Source organism: Scleropages formosus, chromosome 10 (genome assembly GCF_900964775.1).
Source record: "Scleropages formosus chromosome 10, fSclFor1.1, whole genome shotgun sequence".
NCBI classification, from domain to species: Eukaryota; Metazoa; Chordata; class Actinopteri; order Osteoglossiformes; family Osteoglossidae; genus Scleropages; species Scleropages formosus.
The window spans coordinates 23,224,168-23,248,360 of record NC_041815.1 but is presented as its reverse complement, the minus strand read 5'-3'; the positions used below and the strand labels follow the sequence as shown (position 1 = coordinate 23,248,360).

The window sequence follows — 24,193 nt, the reverse complement described above, 5'->3', positions numbered from 1 at the left end:
CCCAAGCGGGACTCGAACCCCAGACCCACCGGAGAGCAGGACTGTGGTCCAACCCACTGCGCCACCGCACCCCCATTGTTAAAACATTCCTTCTGAAAAGAACTAGTGGTACAAATGTTTAACCTGTTGTCAGTTTACATCCCTGGACTGTTATATTTTTATAAACAAGGTACTCAAGCTAATTTTTTGCAGTTAAATACTCACTAAAATAAAATGCTGGAGACATTTTGGAGAAAAGGTGTCATCGATGTCATGATTCTCAGTACAGAACAATAAGAAATTGCTCATTTTTTTTTTTTGTCCATGTTGGGATTGTAGTGGTCCAGAACCTAAAAGTTGGCCCTGATGCTCTCTACCTGCCCCATCAACAGTTTCACGCTCATTTTCAATCCATCCACACACACTTTAGGGGACTCATGTTGCCTTTGATTGTCTTTCTTGTAAAGAACATTATGAAACAGTAAAGGACTAAAGATGTTTTACTATAAATTACCTTTCACTAGCTATTGAACTGAGCAGGTTTGTATGAACTCTATCAATTTGAATTCTGCAACTGAAGGGACACAACTGAACTGATCATTTAATAGTTTTACTCAATCCCTCTACTCTTATTGTGTCGGAGCAGGGAAACCGCTACATTGTTTAGAAGGATTTAAAAGATACTCATTTTAAACATGTATTCAATGCACATAAATACACGTTTATCAGTTACATACGTAAGCTTACTAAGCCCAAGGCTTAAATTAAGCAGCGCGTGCCGCACTGAAATGGTTCCCCGACAACACAAGTCGAGTTATTTGGTTCCATTACGAAATGTGAAGGCGTGGAGTTCGTCAAGAAATATCCGCACAAATACTCAGTTTTAAACTGATTTTAGGGGTAAATTAGTTACTCCGTTTGAGATATTTTCCAGCTAGGACATCAACTTTGCTAGGTAGCTATACCTGAACTGGCGCAAAGTTGGAACAACAATACGACTGACACGACGAGTGAGTGAAAAAAGCTACAGACAGTACACCGGCGTGACAGGAGCAAAAAAAAGCAGGCCTGAAATCGACATAATTGGGACAGTTAATTTTTGCTTTTTATATTTGGCAACATCTAGATGAGGAATCGGTGCGGGAAAGTCAAGCAAAACTGGAATAAGAGCTACGCGAATACGCATTCAGGCTCGAAGGCTAACTGACAGTGAGAAGCTAACGCGCTAATATTAAAGACAGAGCTAACAGGTAACACTGGTTTGGTTTTCTGATTATTTGTACAACAGTTTAGTTTACAGTATTAATGCATCGAGTACACTGTGAACTTTCAGTGTTTCATCCCAGATATGATAAATCCAGTTTCAATACGAGCCACAAGCCGCTTCACAACAACAAGCTTGTTAGACTAGCTGCTCTAGCTAGCTGCCGCGTACCATTCGATAACTTATGGAGAAAAAGTAATATATTAAGTGTTGTATTATTGGCCGGTGTTGTATGAAGTTAGAAACATTAACCTTTAGTTTAAAATCTCATTTGAAGTTGGTTATAATTCCACTGTTGACTCGTGCTACAGCAGAACAACAGGAGGGAGCTCGTTTGTTACGGTTATTGACAAGAAATAAATAAGTTTTAATAATTCTTCCATCATTGTTTTTCGATAAACGTAATACAAATCAGAGACACCGTGGTCCGGAGCCTGTCCCGGAAGCACAGGATGTAAGACAAGATAAACTGTGGGTAGGACAGCAGTCCATCACAGGGCAATGTCTCTCTCTCTCTCTCTCTCTCTCTCTCTCTCTCTCTCTCTCACACACACACACACACACACTGGACAATTTAGGGTCACAGTGAAACACACAAGTGTCACCTGAAACACATGTCCTCGGACAGTCAGTGTTAGGAAACTCACGCAACCATGGAGAGAACTCTGACTTCGTGTAGACTGAGGCGGATCCGAACTGATGTCCAAATGAACAGCCCAGGAGCTGAGTTATCATCACTATCACTACATTGGACAAGTGGTTGATGAAAATATGGAAGAGAAAAAAAAACGTTGTATTTATCGTGGAAGTTCCGGGCATGAGGATGGCTCAAAGCAGCAATGGCATGAGTGGGATTTCTCCACAGAACTGTTAGAAGTCATTATTATTAAGACAGAGCTGGATTCAAACCCACAACCCAGAACCTGTGAGGCGCCAGTTCTACCTGCTGTACCACGATGCTATATTATTATTTTATTACAATATGTTTTTCCCCTTTTCCAGCCACAAAACAGTAGACAGGCCTCCATTACCTTCTTTGCCCATGGACTCCCTCAACGCCCTGTCCACCTTCGAGTCGGAGATGGAGGAGGATGGGTCAGGCAGCTACTCTTTGTTTCCAGCTCTCGACAACATGGCTGGTCTGACGGGGACCTCGGAGACCCTGGAGACGTGAGAAAATACACAGTTAAAAATACATACAGTTATACATCACCCACACATAGAGCGCCAGTGCAACCATGTATGTCACATACATCACACACATCTCAGTCACGCATACAATGACTACATCATGTACATTTCACACAATCCCAAATCATATAGATATCCCCTGCTGTCATACATACAGATTGTTGATATGACTGATCAAAAATCATAGTGTAATTCTGATATCAGGTAAAAGTTTGAGTACACTTGCTGGAAACTACTTTTTTTTTTTTTTTTTGCATAAATGAGTTTTTTGTTTGCTTTCGGTTGGCGTTTCATTGAAATGTACGTTTCGTTTAAAATTTACATTTTGGATATAGTTATACAGGTTACAGCACAGATAATAATAAAAAACCTGTGTTTGAGCAGGTGTACTCAAGCTGTTGACAGGTATTGTATGTATACTTGTACCTCAACTTACGAACACGATTGGGAACGGAAGTCTGTTTGTAACTCAAGTTGTTTGTCCAACCATGACGTTATGGTGTGTAAAAGCTTAAAAATACAGATAAATCCCCTAATTTATTCGTAGGTTGGGCTCTGTTCAAAACCTCATACTATAATGAATTACAGTTTAGAATTTATGGAGAAAACATTGGGCATGAGACAGGGGACTCCATGGATGGGATGGCAGTTTATTTTTCATTAACATTAAGGGATGTTGAAATCGAGTCTACCTTAAAACTGCTGAAAATGAAGAAGTGCAAATGTGCAGCTTTCACAACTTCCTGTTAAATGAGTTGTGCTCAGCTTTATACATATGACATGTTCCTCTTGTGCATTAGGTGACACAGGACTGTAATGGAGGAATGCATGGGGTGAAGGTATAATAAAGTATTTGACTTTAAATACCGACTGCATTTCTCACTTGCCACTGAGGACACAACAAAACTGAGCGTGAGGTAGCAACCAATTGATCTGTGCATATTTGTCAGCATTTGGCCACTTTGAGTTTGCAATTAAAAAACTCTAATAATAGACATATACCACTTTTTTCTGTGTTGAGTTCCTGTAAAAGTCTTGGATGTAGGTATAATACAAAAAAAAAAAAAATGAATGAAATCGCTTCTGCACAACTGTGTGAACATGTTTCCTTCATCACCTTCCCCTCAGTGCCGTTTATGTGTAAATTTGAGTACATTTTGCAACCAGCTAATTGCAGCAAGCAACAAACAGGCCATTTTTGCTCTGCTGGATGGCATGGTGGCACAGCGAGTAGCGCTGCTATCTCACAGCACCTGGGTGGTGCGAGAGGATGTGGGTTCGATCCCCGCTTAGTCTGTGTGGAGTATGCATGTTCTCCCTGTGTCTGCGTGGGTTTCCTCCTACAGTCCAAAGACATGCTGTTCAGGTTCCCCATAGTGTGTGAGTGACAGAGAGTGTGTTCCACTGATGTATGGATGAGTGACCCGTTGTAAGTAGTGTATCTAGCAGTGTAAGTCACCTTGGCGAATAAGGTTTGCGGGCTGATAGCACTACATTGGAAATCACTTTGGAGAAAAGCGTCTGCTAAATAAATAAATGTAAATGCTTCAGAGAAATATTAGAAAATAGAACAGTGAAGAGAAAAAGAAGAGCCGTTAAAAATAAACTATGGAATTTTTGTATCTTCAGTAACTTGGAACTTAGATGTTTGTGACACAAGGTACAAGTATATTTGTATAGTGTATTGTATTTACTGAACAGGGAAATCATATATGGATACAAAGTGTGTGATGTAAGGAAGGAAAAAGAAGGGTTTAAACATGTTTAAAGACAAGAGTGTTTGAATTAAAAAAAAAATATCAAATTAGTATGAATAACAGTGGCCAATTGCTTCAGTTTCACTGGAGGATCAAGTTTTTCTATAATATATCCAGTATTGTCCAAATACTCTAGTATCGGAGTGATGTGTAGATTAAATGAGTGAAGCTGGATTTCTCTCTTCCACTTTTCTTTACAGTTTACAGAACTGAGAAAGGTTTGCCATACCTATTGCTTGGTTCATTCCTGGTGTTTCTGGAAATGTATTTTTCTTAGTTTCAATTGAAACTTCTGTAGCAATTGAACCATTAATTGTTGAATTTAATAGTCAAGTTCATTGTGTAACATTGTAAGTCACCTTGGGCAAAAATGTCAACTCAAAAGTTTAATAATGTGTATATATACTCTGTATAAATACATATAGATATGCATTCAGACCACTTTTGTAAAATCATATTAAATCATAGAATGTAAAGTATGGATGGATTCAAGTGTGTGTAGGAGACTATTTGCTCATGTGTTTTTTAAGTGCTGTAAATGCACTGTGCCTGTGGTGCTATTTTGCTGTAATGTTTGTAAGGTGTAAAATTTAAGTGAATGTTTTTCTGCCATTAGTTTTTTTTTTTTTTTTTTTTAATACAAAGTTTACTATTTCTACCTCTTTTCATTCTCCGTGTTGTGTTTTTATTGTTTAAGCGAACCACCAAGCGAGGTCACGGAGAAGCCAAACCTCACATGGCTCGACGCTGCGCAGGTATGCCCAAAGTTCTTTGAATATGGAGATTGACACTATTAACCACATGCTATGTGGTTGACACATCTGAGGGTGCTAGTGTAGAAATGACAGGTCTCTTGACAAGTTTCTTATGGCCTGCTTTTCAGATTGTCCTGGAGGAAGCGGGCCGGCCCATGCATATTAAAGAGATCAAACAGAGGATTATCGACAGAGGCTTGGTCCAGTCAAAGTAGGGAGAAGTTTTACTTGATCTGCAGGTGTTTCAAAATGTACAAAACACTGGTAGTCTTTTCTTCACTTTCATCACAGTTTAAAACCAGAAATTCTTAGCTAACACAAAGTGAGTTTTACAATAAACTTTTTCATATATTTCTGTGACTTGTTGGAAGTCCCAAGTCTCACTCCCAGATGTGTCATTTAAAGGCATGGAATGTCCTCTATGAAGTGCACTAGGACTTGGCATTGTAATATGTACAGACTTTTAAGATGCACTAAAAATGTTCTCTAGAGAGGACAGAAATTAATGGCTAGGTCTCAAGGGGACGTGCTGCATCCCTTACAGTACAAATGTTCTTATTTTTACACTGAGTGAAATGAAACCACAGCAGAGGACTAACAGTTGGAGTTCTTCTTTCTGGGATTTATTGCTCTTTGTCCATCCTCTTTTCTTTGCAGTGCAAAGTCCAGTCTTGAAGCTGTGATGTATCGTGAGGTGAGACATGATGACAGGCATGACCGTTTCGGGCAACAAACCGGAGGTCATTAAACTGAGAACCTCCCCGTACTTTGCTATGGAGGTTACATAATTTTCACATACATTTCAGCAAACAGTTTTCAGTTTGGCAGAAAAAAAAACTTTTTCAGTCATTTGTCTTGTTTTTTTTTAACATTGTCTGTTCATTGTTTTCATTTCACTTTGCATTAATTTAGTTTTCCTTCAGTGATTCGTGAGATAGGATGAGCAGACCTTAGGGCAGCGAAGAAGGGCTAAGCAGCTGTTGCTTCTGTACTTCAGCAGAGTGAACACAGGCTGGTGCTAGGCTTGTTGGGTGTCAGAAATACATAGCGCTTCTAAGTGATCGGTAAACAGCTGTTCGTCCTTTAGGTGAGGGGCGGTTAGGGGACACCGAGTCCCTGCCGTTGGCTTCAGTGTATTCACTATATTACAGACTCAGAAAGGGAGCAAGCGATTCAAGAGGATTGAGAACAGAAATGGAGTCTTTGCCCTCTTGGTAAGTTCTCTCTAGTAGTGGTGGGGGTGGGGTTTTGTGGCTAGTCAAACTCCTTTAGACAGTGAAATAAGGCAGATAAGGATCTGACACTTTTAGACGTAGACTGACAGCATCAGCATTTTCAAGGGGAAGCTTAAAATATGTCCCTGACCTTGCTGGTCAGCATAGAAATGTCTTCCTCCTTAAACTGTGTTATGAAACATGGTTTTTGAGCACATTCGTTAGTAAAGGCACTTAAAATGTCTTGATTAGTCTTGATTGATTAAAAATCACGGTAAGCAAACTGTTAGATGACAAATGTACTGAATGTAGCTAGTATATGAGCAGATATTGAATTGAAGTCTTACCAGAATGACAAATGTTGGGAAGAGACATTGCTGAAGACATTGCTGATTTTAATTTTGTTTGTGTCAGTCATACTCGCAACAGTTTCGTGAAGTTTTTTTCCCCCCATTCCGTTTCACATCAGATCAAAGGCTTGTTATTGTGTATATTGAGCCCAGTGGCAAACTGCGTGTGGTGGTGCAGCTCTGTTGTCTGACGCTGGGACTCTCCCTTCCCCACCCAGACAGATGACGAGAGACAGCAGGCCCTGCGTCCATTCAGCAGCCAGGCTTTCCTAAGCTCCCCAGCCCAGGCTGCCTTCTCCAGCTCCAGCTCTGGGGCGTCACTGCCCACCTTCCCGCGGCCACCCGGCCTTGTTGAACCCAGGCCCAGAGCCAAGAAGATCCAACGCAAGAACCAGAACGAGAAATACCGGCTCAAATACCTCCGACTGCGCAAGGCGGCCCGCGCCATGATATTTGTGTGTAAAGGCCAATGGCAGGCGGCTGTTTTGTGTTTGCGGGCATTAAGAGGCCAGTCTGTGTTCATGTAAATCATGCAAGGTCCATTGGTTGCAGAGAGGAAGACATTAGCCGCAGAATATTGGAAAAAGAGAAGCAGTAGTTAGAATCTGTGTAATACTCTCATGACATGAAGTTGTGAGGTTAATATTTGGTGTTGTGTCCTCTCCGACTCCCAGGAGAACGCTGCGCTTTGTGATGAAGTGGCTCATCTGGAGGAGAAGTTTGTGAGAGCAAAAGAAGAGCGGCGGTAAGGTTGCTGTAATCTACGTATTGTCATAATTGTTTGGGTTACAGGTCTAATAATAAGCCCTAGAGATGGTGCAACAGGCTCACTGGACAACACTGTCGCATCATACATAGCACAACTCCTTGAATTCCCTCAACAGGAACTTCTGTTGTGTCACCAGAGGTTTGAGTTCCTTTGTGGAAGTCCCCAAATCAACATACTTTTTCAAAAAACCAAACAAAAAAAACTAAATTATAGATTCCTGTAAGACTAGATATAAAATATTGTTAGTAATAAGATTGATGTATGTCCTTGTGAGCAGGGCTGTCGAGTGTTTTGGACAAACCTTTTTTACCATATGAACTATATTCCAAAACTCATGGATATAGTCTTGCAAGATGACCTTCGATGCATAAAACCTGTTTACAGGACTGGGGTTAGTGATGCCTGAGTTAAATAACTTGTCTTTAATAACAGAAACAAAATATTTACACTTGTATGTATGCCTGTTTCTCATACCAAAAACTGTGGACAGGTTTTTGCTGAAGACCCTCCTGCAGTACCAATCACTGCCAGAGGGGGAGCTTCTCTCTGCTCCCAGCACCAGCTCTAATACTACAGCTGCTTTTGCATCCAACTCGGTTGGGGCCTCCCTTCTCGGAGGGGTCCACAGTCTTGGGCCCAGTAGTTCTGGGGCTGATGAAGGCCTTCCCAAAAAGCCCAAGAAAGAACGCAAGGAGAGAGGCCGGGAGAATGGAAAAGAAGATGGTGGGTATGCAGGCCAGGGGCCGATTTGTCCGACTCACTCAGACAAGGAATAATTTGATATTTACACACAAGGCATAACATTCCATGACAGGAAGATAGCATAGCTTAAATTGTATCAAGTAGCTTTAACCTCAGTGTCTCTTGTAGAATAACTTATGCGATCCAGAAAAACAATTTGATGTTACTACAGCAGAACCACACTAATCAGACAGACCTCTGTGTTGGAATGAAATGTAAATTAAAACACTAAAATTGGGATTTACAATCCTCCCATCCAGAAGTCTGTAATTTTATGGATATACCTTGCAGAAATTATTTTTCCATGCAGTAGCTTAAGTTCTCTGTCTCTCTCCCCCTTTTGGATCAGTCATGAAAAAGGTATCAAAGAAGAGGAAGGTTCTGGAAGGTGGGGCCCGCAGGCTGGTCCAACAGATCCCTCTGGACTCTTCTGGACGGCCCGTCTTCCCTATTGTACTGGGAGGTCTCACCGTCCATAGCCTGGGGGAGGTCAGTGTTGCAAAGCTTTATAGCTAATTTTGAAAAGGCAGTGACAAAAGGCCCTTCAGCCTTCTCTTCAAAAATTACTGTAAATAGTGGTGGGAAGTTCATAACTGCCAATGTATGGCTGTGTGTTTACAGAAACAGTTTAAGTAGAAGCCAGTCAAAGTTTGAAGATCGTTATTGGGAGGATCTTTAATGTCAGTGTGAACCTTTAAAATGCTAATGGAGCTGGTGGGCGGGGCCTGGTGTAGATTATTACAGACAGGCCGCACTTCCACGACGAGAACGCCATCTACCCAGTGGGCTTCTGCAGCACACGTGTGTTTGCCAGCATGAATAATCCGGATCAGCAGTGCCTGTATACATGTCAGATAAAGGACGGAGGGTGTGGCCCACAGGTGCGTGCATATCCACAATTTTCACATTTCCACTCATAGCCTTTTTTGGTTTTTTTTTTCTGACCAAGGTGAGAACTGTCTTGTATTTTCAGTTTGAGATCGCTCCTGAGGATGACCCCCAGGATGCTATCGTGGCCTCCTCAGCCCTGACATGCCATACCAACCTGCTGAAGGCCATTGCAGCCAAGAGGTATCAAACCGGTTCCAGAGAGATCTAGACTCATTAGACCTGAGATCTCAGCAGCGCTGCCTTTTAGCAGTTCTGGTGCTGTTACTGCACACAATACTTGTACTTGCTGACCATACCGAACACATGGCCCAAACCATTGTAACTTCTGTATTCTCCCCTTCTTTACCCCCACCCCCCAGGGGTAGGCCCCTGTCTCCCATTGTACCTTCAGGGGCTGATTTCTTTGGCTTCTCACACCCCACCATCCAGAATCTGATCCAGAGCTGCCAAGGGGCACGCAAGTGTGCCAAGTAAGTCAGCCATTCTTCTGCATTGCCTTTCAGTGAATGGTTCTCTGCTGGAAGATGAATAGTACTACAGTGTATGTGGATTGGGGCTATCACTTTTAATTCAGATAAATTTGACTTTGTGTTCTGATGATTGAAATGTAGAGTGAGGATGGACTCACTGATAGTCAGTCTTGGTGTTGCCCAATGAGTGACTGTTCATGGCCCTCCAACCTTACTCGTAGTTACCGCTGGGTGCGCTTTGAGGTCGCTCGCCCTAGTGATGGACAGCTGCCGTCCAGCCTGTCAGAGGACGACGCGTCCATCAACTTCGATGCCTTCCAGCGGCAGATGAGGAATGAGGATGTGACAGCAGCGGCAGCAGAGCACAGTATAGCAGGTGGGGTGGAAGCCAAGCTATACCTGAGCCATTTCTATTGTTTGGTTGAAAGTGTGATCCTTAGCTCCTGGTTTCTCCATGTTCCCAGTTGTTTCATTTACTATGTCCGTGTGATCAGCAGCGCGGCTTTGCTCCGGTATGGACAGCCTGCCCATGGGGAACCCCACCCTAACAGGCAAGAGAAATGAGGTGGATGGTTTCACCACCTACAGGATTCAGTCACCAGGTAGGCCTTTTGGGACTCGATCCTACACATAACCAACAATCTGCCTTTATTGTTTCCATGGCAACCCAGCAGCAGTCAGTAGACCTTGGAGACTAAATTCTAGTGTGTGCGCTCTCATTGTTGCAGGGCGTCCAACGCAAGCTGCTCTCGCTTCGCACCCACGTCTCCTCAGCTCACCCCCGCTGCAGTCCTCAGCCTCTCACTTTAGCAGCTCTTGAGCTCCAGCTGTTCAATCCCGGCAGGATATTTGCACAAGCTCTGTTCCCTCTGTCTCAGGTCTTCCACAGAACATGCCATATGTTGCAGTGGCACAGGTGAGATGGAGCGGATGTAGAAACTAATGCCAAAACCCAACACCTTACAAGGAAGACCGAATCATGACCAACACTTAGAACCAAATGAAACTGAGGTGAAATTAGATGACTTTTCAGTAAATAAATTTAGGCCTTTAGTGCCATCTAGCGGTCAACGTTACATCGATGACCTGCTCCAGTAAAGGACCTGTGTAACTTGGATTGTGAAGAACATGAGGATAAACTACTGTGTGTTCTTAAGCAGTAAAATGACTAATAACGAAAACTCAAGTGTTATGTTTCATTGCTCATCATGTTTTAAACCAGGTTCAATACAACAATGTGTTTTAACAGATTGTCAGACTTAGAATATTTACAGGCTGGCATCACATGATCAGTTTATTTTTGCATTTGCATAGTGATTGAGTATAAAAATCACACACTTTGAATTTATACCAAATTCACTTCCACCGCTTCATATTTTTCATTAAAAATAATTTATGCACATTTCCTATGTGTAAAGAACAAAATCAAATTACATTTTCACAAGAGAGGAGTACAGAGGTGTGTACTTGTTATGCAGTGTATGAAAGACTGGAGGCTTTCAGAGGAACCACCACTGCTCACAATGTCCTGAGTAATAGAATGGAAACAAATCATTCTGTGCAATATGCGCAAAAGGTGCTGTAAACTAAGGTTTGGCTGTATCCCTTATGCACAGTTTGAGAGCTGCAGGCCTGTCAAACCTTCCTTGCAGGTTCTTTTGGGCTGTTGAGTGCAGCTTCTTGCCCTGTGTAGGTTTGTACTGCTGTCACTTCTATGGCCAGCGGTAGACAATGAAGGGTGGCGCAGGCAGAACGTGGTCAGCGCTGTAGACTGGACAGGTCTTCAGGCCGCAGGGCCAGTCTCTCCATGCGTAGCGCACGGCTGCCACCATGTCTGTCCAGTTGACGCTTAGGAGGATGCTTTTTTCCTCCCGGTACACGATGGGAGCGTAGGCCCAGGCAAAAGGTGAACCGCAGAACTCCTGCTTCTTAGCGTAGCAAATCTGGGCAGAAAATAAGCCAGTTTAACATGTGAAGGAAAACAAACGTGCAAAGATTTGCGGAAGTGACTGAACATAAACTGAAGACCTACTTCAAATATATCCTGTGACAGGGAAACTGACACTGGCTGATTGTAGGTGATGTTGATCAGATCCTGGTCCAACCAGATCTTGGCAGGGAAGGGTCCCTGGAAGGAGACGTTCTTTTCTCCATAGGCCATGGCTCGAGCCCCTAGTGTCAGCCTGAGGGCCACGTCGTGCTTGTAACGAGGGTGGATGCTGGAACAGCGAGAGGGTGAGTGCTGTTACATGCTCTTGTGCCAACAGTTACAGAATGTCCACTAAATGGCTAAAGTTCACGTCCAGTTGGAGGAGGAATGTCACATTTATAAGGTAGGATAACTTGGTTGTGTGCACAAAAAGAAGTTATTCTTGCCTCAAAACTATTCACATACAACCTAAAACAAGAAACTAGCAAGGAATCTGTCAAACACTATACACATTCAATAAGTTGTTTTACTGTATGAATAACGTGTTTCAATCATTTTGAATATGTGTCATGTTTTTATTTGTGGGCATTAAATTTGAATACCCGTGGTATTAGAATACAAGATCAAAAGTGTACTGACATACTGTAGGCTGAATTATTGTTCTGTACCTTCCTGATGGTGAATTCTCATCAGGCAAATCCATGGCGACTGCCATGAAGGTCTTCTTCATGCGGGGGTTTGGGGCAAAGCCATAGTCAGCTGTCTGGTGCCAGCGCAGGTCAGGATATGCTTCGCTCTCAGAGTTCTTCTGGTAGGTGGAGATCTGAGGACGACCGAGAAGAGAAGCCAACTTCATAAGGGTGAAGAGTGCCACCTTACAATATTTCTGCCGTTTTCAGAGGGGCGTGGAGCACAGTGTTTTTCCTAAAGGCCCTCGGCATACAAACAATTGTTATATTCAGCCTTTGGTTCTTGAATACTTTGCCTTGTTAAAACATTTTCATAGTTTACTATAGTTAACTATATAGCATGTATAAACATACTATAATTCACTGGGTGTCCTGTGTATATATAAAGTACTAACTAATTACATTGTTCGCCCTTTGAAAATGCTCTGCAGTGGCTCATTTATGACACTAGATAATGTGAATAGCTTTGCACAGTTCACCACTAGGCGGGGCAAGGAACCAATGAATTATATGGCCACGGCCATTTGTGAGGGTGCACAGGGTACCTGTACGAATCCAAAGGGGAAGTCCATGGCAGTCTGACCCCCTGATCCCTCGTGGAAGGACATCCTCCAGTCATCAATCATGGCGGGGAAGGTGCAGTTGTAAAGATGCAGGTTGTAGTTAGTGTTTTCCTCTCCTGCAATGAACAACACACACACACACACACAAAATGGTTTCCTTCCCCAAAAAAAGGAAGCCTTGTATTTGGACATTAGAACACAGGATGCTGTCACCTTGGTACCAGATAGCTCCTTTTATGGTCATGTTGAGTAGAGGATGGATCATAGCGTTCCACAGCACCGAGTTCTCCCAGCTCCCCCCAAAGGAAGGCATTTTAGTGTGTGGCACAGGGAACCTGGAGGAGCAAACAAACATCGGCTCATTCGCATAGGCTCCGGACCATCATGACTCTGCACTGGACAAGTAGTTATTGCTAGCAGATGTGGGGATGGAATCATTCTTGTGCAGTTAAACGAACCATCTGAAGAACAGCCACTGGTCAGCAGATTCAGTAAAACCACATGTTTATGCCAAAGACTGTGTACCAACGCCAAAGCATGTCTCACCTGTCTTCTCCTGCTGCCAGACCACACTTCTGAAGTGCCCTCCTCGAGGACCAGGCCTCCACCGGCGTTCCTCCCCAGCAGGACTCGACCAGCCCCACCGGGTAGCTCAGGTTCTGCTGCAGGTATCGGCCAAAGAGCCAGCACACCGCTGAGAAGTGTGTGAACGGCCTCCCCCCAAGAAGATCTGCTCAACAGCCGAGGTCAAAAAAGGAGACTTTCAGAAAGCCAAGGAAACAGTGACATTCACCACCTCTTATAAATCAAACTAATTCTGAACTGCCCATTTCAACACCCAATACATGTGACAGTTACTTTTTCGAATTCTAAGACACCGTTTAGTGGTCACCATTGCAGCAAATTTAAGCATAAAAAGAAGCATTGCATATATTTGATTAATATGGACCCTGTGACAAACGCATTGGCTCCTGTGGATGATCACCTTCTCCCCAGGGGCTGCGGTGGCGCAGCAGGTTTGGCCAGGGCCTGCTACCTGGTGGGTCTGGGGTTCGAGTCCCGCTTGGGGTGCCTTGTGACGGATTGGCGTCCCATCCTGGGTGTGTCCCCTCTCCCTCCAGCCTTGCACCCTGTGTTGCCGGGTTAGGCTCCGGCTGGCCGCAACCCCACTTGGGACAAGCGGTTTCAGACTCTGTGTGTGTGTGTGTGTGTGTGTGTGTGTGTGTGTGTGTGTGTGTGTGTGAGAGATCAGCTCCCAGAACTCTGCCCTCATTACAGGACCACAGCCATGTTCATATCCCTAATCAATTTGCTGTGACATGCATATTGTATTTATTTTATACTGCATGAAAGAGGATATGTACATACAGCCAGTGCGCTACAGTTTAGAATAAAATTTTCATTTAAATTTGTAACTGTACTAAAATGTACAATTCAAGCTTTTACACAAAGTCATGGACAAAGTTCCTGATTTTACCCCTTCACCCATGTATACAGATTGACATTTTTATATTATATTAAACTTGAAGTTAAGTCATCATTCAAAACTAAGTGACTAAGTAATATTTGTGTCTTGGAAAGCCAGTAAGCTTAATATAAAGTTTGAGACCAATAACATTAAGGACAATTCATGCACTTTTAACTGTCTAATAACCGCCATAAAGTTGTTTCTCTCACATACATACACACACAAACCTTGACGATCAATCTGAAGTACAATTTACCTGGAGTGGGGACAGACCAGAGCACCTCAGCTCCGGACAGGTCTGACAGCTCCGTGTTGCTTTGCACCAAGGCAGCCATGAAAATTCTTACGTGAGGGAATCTCGCAGCCATGGCCAGCTCTTCTGTTGCATTAATTAACTGGTTGAGGAAATCATGTGACATGTCAAACAGATGTACAGAGTGTTGTGGGCTCTTGAAACACCGAGGCAGAACAATCCTGAATCGCCCACAGAGACGGGTGCTGGACCCACCTGGGAAACAGTAAAGGCCATGTTGCTCTGGCCCCCGCACAGCCACACATCACCAAAGAGGACATCTGTAAGAGTGACCTGCGCGCTGAAATTACCTTCCTGGGCCACAGTCACGTTATAGGGCCCCCCTGCCTCCACTGGGTCTAGAGTAACCCTCCAGATTCCTATCGAGAGAAGACTGCATCACTGTAAACCCGACACTGCACTGTACAGAAGTTCGAAGAGCACTGTTTAAAGAGTAGGAACAGCAGCTGATTCTCTACACCTGTGGATATTTAAATGGAAGAGTAAGATCTCAGTTATTATTATTAGCTTTCATTCACTAGACGACTTTATCCACTGTGGTTTACAATGTTATTTACCCATTTATACAGCGGGACATTCTTATTGTATGAATTCAGAATGAGTACCATGGTGAAGGAGCTTCCTCTACCACTCAGAACTGCTGAATCCTTGGCATCATTCAGTCTCAAACACATCTTTCGGTCTTAGTTCTTTCCTGATCTCCTGTCTGCTCACTAAATGTTCACTATTTTAATTATAATAGTGAATGAATAATTAAATATTTAAAATTATATATGAATGAACACAAATTTACTCCCCATCATTTCTATACAGCTATTTATGTAATGTATTGTGGCAAAAACGGGGGTATTTAACCGAGTGTACTTTGCCAATAGGATATCTATGTACTGCATGTCTGTTCTTGATGCACTTTTGTCTCCGATCCGTGAGGAAAAGGATCTGCTAAATGAACATGCGTAAATAAACGTACATGTGAGAGGAACTGAAACGCGGAACGTTCAGATTGTAGCGTAACAGCACGAATGACTACATCACCTGCTGCTCACAGGAAATAGGGACTAACATACATTTCTGGGAAGATTTGAAAGCAGGCATATGTTTTTCGTACAAGGTGTCCGAGAGCCACAGAGAATTTACATCTCGCCCACGTGTCACTTCCTTCTCCTTTGACAAAGGACAGCATGCTGTTCCAACACACCGTTTTTCACATAGGCTGCTTTGTTCTGGCTCTTCAGCTCTCCGGTGAGGGTGAGGATGAGCACTGAGTCGCCAGTCCCGTAGCCCCACAGCACCGCCTGCTCCGGGGCCTGCTGGAGTACCATGTGATCCCCATAGTAGGAGGCAAAGCTAAGTTCCTCACCTGAAACAAAGACAGCGGTTCAAGTTCAGGACCGCACACACTGTGGTCCACCACATGCGCACATGCGTCCTGGCCACGCCCACGCGGCCATAAATGACCACGCCCATATTACGTCACAGGTCAACAACCCTCGTATCATGAATGATTATTCACTCATTTAGCTGACACTTTTCTTCATAGCCACTGAGAAGGAATGCTAAAAGAAAATGATATGATTATTTTACAATTTCAATTATTGACCCATTTGACCCAATAGAACTGGTAGATTATACTTGCTCAAGATTATTACTACAGCTGGAGGTGAGTGGAATCGAACCTGCACGGGGTCCAAAGACAGCAGCTCTACCTCTACCGCCGCTGTCCCTAAATTATATCAGGTAATGGATTATTTTACACGAACGTGTCGTGTGTTCGCCTATATCGCGTGTCTTCCTCGCGCCATTTACCTTTAGCCTGCCTAGCCCTAAATTACCGCACCGATCGTCCACAGCTCAGTCTGAACATCCTAACTTGCTTTAAAAAAGGAAAAACGTATCTTGCAAATATCACTTACCGTTACGCAAAGCTTGCGACAGCGACAGAACTGTGAATGTGAGCAACCAGAGTGCCGTGCAGCAACAACAAAGTTTACCCCCCGCAAAAACAGAACCGTCTATCATCATGTCGGAGACTGAAAGTCACATGACATCGCATCATGTGACCGCGCGCCTCATGGCTGTGTCACATGACCACAGAGTGGCAGCTTGTACAATACTGTACAAGCCTGAACAATACTGTAACGACCGTGGGTTTGAGCGGGAGCACACGTCCATTGTGATTGGTTAAATTTGGGTGACGTACTTGGGAATGTAAGAGGGTGATTGCGACTGATTGGAGGAAAAAGCGTGGGGGGCGGTAAACAGGCTGAGACTCAGGTCCTTGAGGAAAAGGGGTCTTTGGACCAAATAACACAGTATTACTGTATTTCTGTGTGTTCGGGTTGTGGGTTCAAGCCCCAGTACTACTCCCACTGCAGCATGAATCAATGCAGTAGGATTACCCTGCTGTATACATAAAAATATTTTTGACTGTCTGAATAAAATGATTATCTGAGCAACAAATTATGAGTATCCTGTCACTGTGAAAAATGTTGCAGTTGCACAATTAATACCTGGCCTCAGTAAAAAAAAAAATGTATATGTAGATTAATAATAAATGGGTGCATAACTATTACCAAAGTTATGAAAAGTACATTCTGTGTTCATAAAACAGGTCCTCTCAGGTCTACACCAGATTGTTGGACCTTAATTTTTTATAATACATCTATTCTTAATTTCTGTTTTTGATATTTAGTTTAACATGTTAATTTTCTTAACATAATAAGTAAATTTCATTTTAAGCATGCATCAAGTTAATACAAAATCTCTCAAGCAGTTACTATTATAGCTTTAAACTGGCACAACCTAATGGCAATCAAATGGAAACCAGAAGATGCGTATAATTTTAAACGTCATACCACAAACCGCTATATTCCAGTGGGAATCTAATGGAAACCATCACGTTCGTGTAGTGGTAACGTCACACCGTGAACCATTACGTTGATGTAAATGTTAATAATATCACATTGGGAACGATCACATTCATTTTACTCCCACTGCATAATGGAAACCAATACATAATGGCCTGATGGTTTTTCTAGCAGGGGTGCTTCACATTCAGTGTCAATTGTGTTTTTTGAAATTTGAGTTTGCGAACAACAAAAACAGCAAATTGCCAGGCTAAATAGCCAAGTGCAATTAAAGCATCATTAGCAACCACATTTGGTATGGGCTTCTGGGCTCAGCCATGAAGAGCCATTGATCATACGGGCAGTACTCCTGTGGCTTGTGCTCACTAGCTGATATTTAATCATTCCTGCTTTCTACGCTTGTAAACAGCTTTTTTGTGTAATTAGCATAGTGCACATTTATTATTTAGGCCATGTACAGCCCCCCCTTGGATAGAACGTGATTATGATTCTCTGTAGTTTCCTGTGAATTGAATTTCTTGTCAGCATCCTTTGTCCCCCGCCACCTCCCACTCTCTGCTGGCCATTGCTGATATTTCGTAGTATATTGTTTTTGTCCACCTACTGTCTCTTCATGCATTAATCCCAGACCTCAGCCTTCATTTGTCTTATTTATGCCCCCATTTGTTATTTATTAAACTCAAAGAGGAAAGGCGCCGCTGGGTGGGGTGGGAACGTCCTCCTTCAGACAAGCCTTATTTGTGACTTCTGTACTTCTACATAACTCCATTGAGTACTATGGCTAATATGTTTGGTCCCCTTTAACAGCTAAGTTGTTACCCTCCTGCTCACAAGTGATTGTAGAGGGTGCTCAGATACATGGCACCTGAACTACTGTATTACACCGTATAACAGACGTGGAGACTGGAATTAAAACCCAGTTTCTATCCAAATGCTGTGATGATTAATAATACTTTTTGTTGGACTTCTTACTTATAACTAAAATTTACTATCGTTACAAAATCGTTCATCACATTGCATTTTTGATTCTTGGTGAAAGTATTTTCATAGCGATTAGAATTTTTACACTGTGACCTTGCATACCACAGCCATTTCATACCATGTACTTGCACCAACAACATTTTAAATCCATGGTCTTTGTGGCCATACCAGTTGCTCCATAGAATACCTGCTGATTTGAGAGAGATTCCTGACTTTCCCTATTTGGAGTATTATTAACATTTCAGGCAGTTACAAATTCTCAGATGTATCGCACAACATTGTTCACAACAGACAAAATTTCCAAAGAAGCCGCTTTTTTCCAAAGAAACATTTATTCGTTTAGCTGTTCTTTTCTCCAGCGTGACTTACACTATTAACCTATCTGTGAGTACATGTTAATTTATACATCTGGGTAATTTTTTTTTAACTGGAGCAATTCCAGACAAGTACGTTGCTCAATGGTACAACAATAGGAGGCGAAATTCAAACCTGGATCGTCTGATTCCAAGGCAGCAGTGCTGTGCTATATTCCCTTTTCCCTTCCCTTCCTTTCCCATATAATCATAGGATGTAATGGTATGTACAATGTATAGTACTATATCAGTTGCAATTTAATGCTATGTTGTGGTTTTTTACTGCAAAGATTAGATTTATAATATTTTACCAGTAATAAATTATTGAAGTTTAACCAACCTTTTCCTGCTCATCACACAGCAAAACAAACCCATCCAGAATACTGCCTAACATTTGTTATTGTGGCAAAGAAATGTCACAATGGTGTTATGCCTCAAATTTGGGCCCCTGCAGTGGTAACGACATTGGAAGGACACGTAGTCCAACAATATATTTGAGCCCCCAGTGAGAAGAGTGCTGTTTTAAGGCTTCTGAATACTTTTCAAAAGCATAAAGAGAAGCTCCTTCAGGTCATGAGATATATAAAAGCCACAGTCACTCAGTGCTGGTGGTTATTGTTGTTTCTTGCACTCTTTCGCCCACTCGTCTCGGTCTATTTAAACAGTGTTTAATTGGACACACCTGAGTACAATTGGAGTTATGAGCCAAACACGTGCACGGTTGCCTCGAGGCAGAAAAGTCATTTAAAATGTAATTTTGCGAGAGCATAAAAAAGATTAAATAAACCAGCAATGGAGTACAATCTGATTTGTTGGATAATTACAAATTTACAGGGTGTTTTCAAAGTAAGGCTATTTACATGCTGGCCTTTTGTCAAGACAAAGAGGCCCAATGGGCTTTGCTGACATGTAATTAAAAAAAAAAAAGTCCGGCCCCAGCAGAAATTACTGATGGACGATGAGGGCATAATGGAAAAGCCAATGTGTGGCATGGAGCAGTGAATTATAATAGAATTATTTTGCCACGCAACCGGCGTGCAATTCACCATGCAATTGGAGCGCTACATTGCGAAGAAATGAGTTTCTCTGAGTGTAATAAATTTCTGTTTACTTTTGTTCATACTGATGTGCAGGGTACTTCAGGGTGGTTGACAGTTTTCAATTTGCCTGAATGAACTGTATATTTCAGTTGAAAAACTTCACTTTTTCTTGTTTTTCCTCTTTGTGCTTCAGATCTTCTGCAGCAGGGACTTTCAGTTCAATGGCTTTATTTTTGCATCACATCTCAGATGTTCATTTGAACAAGGGGGTGCCTGCTCTCTCGTTGTTCAGCATATATGGAGAAAAGCAAATTAAAAATTATTACCCCGTGGCATGATTTTAAAGCTCACACTACAGTTCATTATTTTCTATTACTACATCATTAATTTAAACTATTTTAACATTGCATTGCATGCATTGCATTTTCTATTTTCTATGAGATGTACGTCACTTTGGAAAAAAAGCATCTACTAAATGAGTAAATGTAAATGCATAATGGTGACTGAGCACTTCTACTGACCAAGGCTGTTAACTGAACACCTTTGGTATTCAAATCATCTTTCACAATAGAGTAAATGGCACAGGCTTACTGTAGTATGTCTGATACACTGGTGCAGCTGTATTTGTTATAATAAAGTTATGATGCTCTCCTTGCTGCTTCACTATAGTAAAGAAGGAGTCCTGTTAGCTTTTTATTGCACTTATGTTCATGAAGCAACAAACCTATGTTTTGCTTATATCTCTAAAAGCACAGGCATATTATTCATACAACCAAGCAGATCTGTTCTGCTGCTGTACATGGAGTTTTTCGATTTTGCTTTGCTCTGAGTGATTGTGTAATATCTTTTTCTTGGGGGAAGGTATTATCTTTTCGTTTCCAGCCACATTCATCTACCTAATATAAGGATTATAAACATTACATGTGTAGCATAACGACACTGGAAGGAAAAAAAACAAACAAACAAAAAAAAACACACGTCAATTGTGAGGGGGCGTGGTGGCGCAGTGGGCTCGGCCGGGTACCGCTCTCTGGCAGGTCTGGGGTTCGAGTCCTGCTGAGGGTGCCTTGCGACGGACTGGCGTCCCATCCTGGGTGTGTCCCCTCCCCCTCCAGCCTTGCAGCCTGTGTTGTAGGGTTAGGCTCCAGTTCAAGGGACAAGCAGTTTCAGCCACTGTGTGTGTGTGTGTGTGTGTGTGTGTGTGTGTGTGTGTGTGTCAGTTGCGCCATAAATATGAACCACGTTTCAATATTTCATACAAAAATGTGCTGGTTGAGGTTTCCTCTAGAAGTTTTTCCGGAGCAGGCAACTGAAGGTGACCACCTTTTTTATTTTAGCACAGCAGAGTGGGAATTGTGTTTACACCATGCCGGGATGGTTGTCTTCTCTCCTTTTCCATTTCAGGTTACCTTTTAAAATGAACAGGCCCATTTCTCTGCAGCAGCAAATCCCTCCTACACGCCTCACATCATCAGTATGTTTATTTGTATATTGAAATAGAAACAAATTTTCCTGTGTTGCTTCTTCTTCCAGGCTTATTTGTTATGTTTCTATATCCATAATTATATTTATGACAGAAACTATTGGTACTGACATATTTGCCAAAACAGATACTAGAACCTGTGTGTATTTCCCTGTTCCCCTGAAAGCAGCGATTTTAAGAACGTTCAATCACACGCATGAGTGAGCGTTCAATTTTTGTCAAGGACTGTAATGCTGTATGATCACAGGAGGGCTACATCACATTTACAGGATTTGGGGGGGTCACATACTCTGGGAACGTGGGTTTTTTTTCACCCAGATTTCCAGAAGAATGAACGTTATTGCAAAACTGGCAAATGCGAACGGACAGCAGCGTGGCTCACCGTGCCCAACTTGTCAGCACCGTAGGCGGGAAGGACGGGATGAAGGAAGAGAAACAAGAACTCCTATTCCAGCTGCTAGTCAGCTTTTCAACCCGACTCATCTTCAGCATTGTTTAACTGGGCCAAACAACTTAAAATACACAGCCTTTCAATCTCTGGTTAACACAGTGCTATGAACTTGGAAGTCTTAGTCACTCAGCCGTTACAGGGTTGGCTTTCGTCAATAGTTACAGGCCTACAGAGGCACTCCTTGTGGCAGCTGAAATAGCTGGATATTTATGACTTGCATTAATAACTCATATTAAGCAATCAACACGTATCATTTTCTCCCATTCACTGATTTAGAGTTAATGTTGAACCACACATTTCACCCCCTTTACATGTCACACTGTAGCTCTTCCAAAGCTTTTTTTTTTTTTTTTTTTTAAAAAAAAGAGACATCTTACTGTCAAAAACAGCAGAGGAAAAGAATGAGGTCTCTATGAAACTATTGGTTACGCCGGACATATCTCAGCCAAGAGAAAGTGAGTAGTACAAATGAAATCCTCATGCATTTTGGGTAGCTGTAAGGGCATTTATCTAGTTTGCTGACAATATTTTTCATACTGGCAGTTCCTATGTGCTGCCTACATTGGAAAAGAGGCTGTGAAATGCAAAGGAGGGTTGTTGAAATCAATATTAAAGTAAAAGGCTCAATCAAAGAAGAGGTGTTAAGTGCAGCAGAACGTATGCATGAGTTTAAAAAATGGCAAGTGGAATCAGTGAAACATAGAGGATAATTACAGCAAGTGAACTAGAACAGACGTTCACTTTCACGGAAAGCATAAAATTATTGACAAGTGTGCTTGAAAAACTTCCCTTTTCATGAGCAAACCTATTTTGTTCTAATTGCACACTTGCCAAGCTTAATAAGCACAGGAGCTAGAGATTTTGGGCTCTTAAGGAGCTGCTGGATGTTCAGGTTTGAAACCTGAACTGACTGAGTGACGGATGGATTCTTCATGTGATGCTGTAGGAAGGTTTTTCTGAACACAATAAAATCAGTGCTACCTGGATGCACCTTGGTTCACTGACCTGTGTCCAGTTCTGCCCAGGCTGGTTGGAACTGACCTCTTTCAGGGAAAGACTGCTGCTGCTCTTTTGTGAAAATCCCTTAAGTTTAATTGCTGCTGTAAAAATGACAAATTCATGTGTAATTTACAATTTCACTCTTTTGTTCAGCTTAATATATTACTGGAGTAATTTTGGTTCAGCACTGTGCTCAAGGGGTGCCTTGCTGCTCTTCGTTATGGACAAGTAACATTGTCACAAGGTCGTTCTCAACCCCATGACACCTACAAAAAATGTAAGAATGAGTTTAGATGAGAAACATTGCTAAAAAAATAAACTTAGTACTAGTTATAGTATGCTACTAGTGTACATGATGTTGCTTAGAGTGAATTAAGTGGAATTCCAGAAAGACACATTCTAAACAAGTAACACAATAAAACTACTCCACTATGGCCATATCAGTATGGCTGAGTGTTTACCGTTCCACACTGGATATTGCAAAACATTTGTTTTACAAAATACTTTTGAACAGTACATAGACAATGCAGAAAGAAGAACTGTAGTGTGCTGTCTGAATGGAGGTATTGGCAGAAAGCGAAAACATTTGTCACGAGTACTCTTGTCATTCATCAGCAAATAAAGCTGAAATAAAAATTCTTACAATTTAGCATATATAAATTCAATTCAGTTTATTTTTATAGAGTGCTCTTCTCACCAGAGTGACACAGAGCATTCAACAAGGTTGCTGTAAATAATACAGTATTACCAGTGTAGCAGATCTAGTTAATAAAGGAATGTCAGGTGGCAATAGTGGAAAGAAAAATTAAAAAACTCACAAAGTGTGCAAAAAAGGGTCTAAACACCAGTAACTGCCCACCCCTCATGGGCTTTCTGCTATGGTAATGGGAGGAGGAGATGTGTGGATATGTATAATACAGAAAAGACCAGTGCAATGGTTCATGTACTATTTAAAGTACCCTGATACAATTAAATTGATGGGTTGCTCACATGGACTTTCTTTTTTCTTAATTATGCTGTATTTTGATATATTTGAGGCTCACATTTTCCTGAAAATACATATTATCTGTCTGAAACTGCTTGCCCCAAGCAGGAGCCTAACCCGGCAACACAGGGTGCAAGGCTGGAGGGGGAGGGGACACACCCAGGATGGGATGCCCGTCTGTCACAAAGCACCCCCAGCAGGACTCGAACCCTGGACCCACCAGTAAGCAGGCACAGGTCAAACCCACAGCACTACCATGCCCCTTCTAGAAAATACTTACATATTAAATTATGTTTATTTTAAATAATTTAGATATTTCAGTTTATTCCTGGATTTCTGCCAGGTATAGTTTTTATCCACCTCCTTACTTGTATAACTATAACAATTTGTTATTTTATTTTGATCGCCCTAGGGATATACGAACTTGGATTAAATACAAAAACTTGGATAACGGTTTATTTTAGCACTAAAGGACTAAAAGCTGAAAGGGACAATAAAAAGACAAACGGTAATTGCACCAAAAGTCAAATTTTGCCATGTTTTAAACAAGTAATTACTTAACAGCTAAAAAAAAAGTCTGGGATAACAAGATCGCCTGGGCATTTATCTTATACTCATATGAGGGGCTTCACATGAGGAAGCCTATTCAGCTGACACTCCTGAAGTACCAAGTCCAGGACATTTTCATTC

The 24,193-nt window shown here is 42.0% G+C and overlaps 2 protein-coding genes across 7 annotated transcripts; one reads left to right on the top strand and one right to left on the bottom strand.

The window, feature by feature from the left end:
* The first annotated feature begins 806 nt into the window (after window positions 1-806).
* On the top strand, window positions 807-10,665 carry tbrg1 (transforming growth factor beta regulator 1). 6 transcript variants are annotated; one of them, XM_029255652.1, is made up of 17 exons: window positions 807-989; window positions 1,106-1,229; window positions 2,246-2,413; window positions 4,889-4,946; window positions 5,075-5,157; window positions 5,604-5,640; window positions 6,098-6,160; window positions 6,729-6,965; window positions 7,185-7,255; window positions 7,770-8,002; window positions 8,370-8,509; window positions 8,755-8,901; window positions 8,994-9,091; window positions 9,271-9,381; window positions 9,603-9,757; window positions 9,876-9,983; window positions 10,110-10,665. In XM_029255652.1, exons 3-17 carry the CDS (start codon window positions 2,286-2,288, stop codon window positions 10,199-10,201), a joined length of 1,761 nt encoding a protein of 586 aa, XP_029111485.1. In that variant the 5' UTR covers window positions 807-989; window positions 1,106-1,229; window positions 2,246-2,285; the 3' UTR covers window positions 10,202-10,665. The 6 variants fall into 6 exon arrangements, with proteins under 6 accessions (XP_029111485.1, XP_018604386.1, XP_018604385.1 ...); XM_018748870.2 differs by having other exon boundaries at window positions 807-1,229; window positions 9,879-9,983; XM_018748869.2 differs by having other exon boundaries at window positions 807-1,229.
* siae (sialic acid acetylesterase) lies at window positions 10,658-16,412 on the bottom strand. The gene is made up of 10 exons (XM_018748874.2): window positions 16,258-16,412; window positions 15,543-15,704; window positions 14,540-14,703; window positions 14,288-14,426; window positions 13,110-13,293; window positions 12,777-12,898; window positions 12,546-12,679; window positions 11,980-12,134; window positions 11,414-11,600; window positions 10,658-11,324 (listed from the first exon to the last, which is right to left on the bottom strand). Exons 1-10 carry the CDS (start codon window positions 16,364-16,366, stop codon window positions 11,094-11,096), a joined length of 1,587 nt encoding a protein of 528 aa, XP_018604390.2. The 5' UTR covers window positions 16,367-16,412; the 3' UTR covers window positions 10,658-11,093.
* Window positions 16,413-24,193: the final 7,781 nt, after the last annotated feature.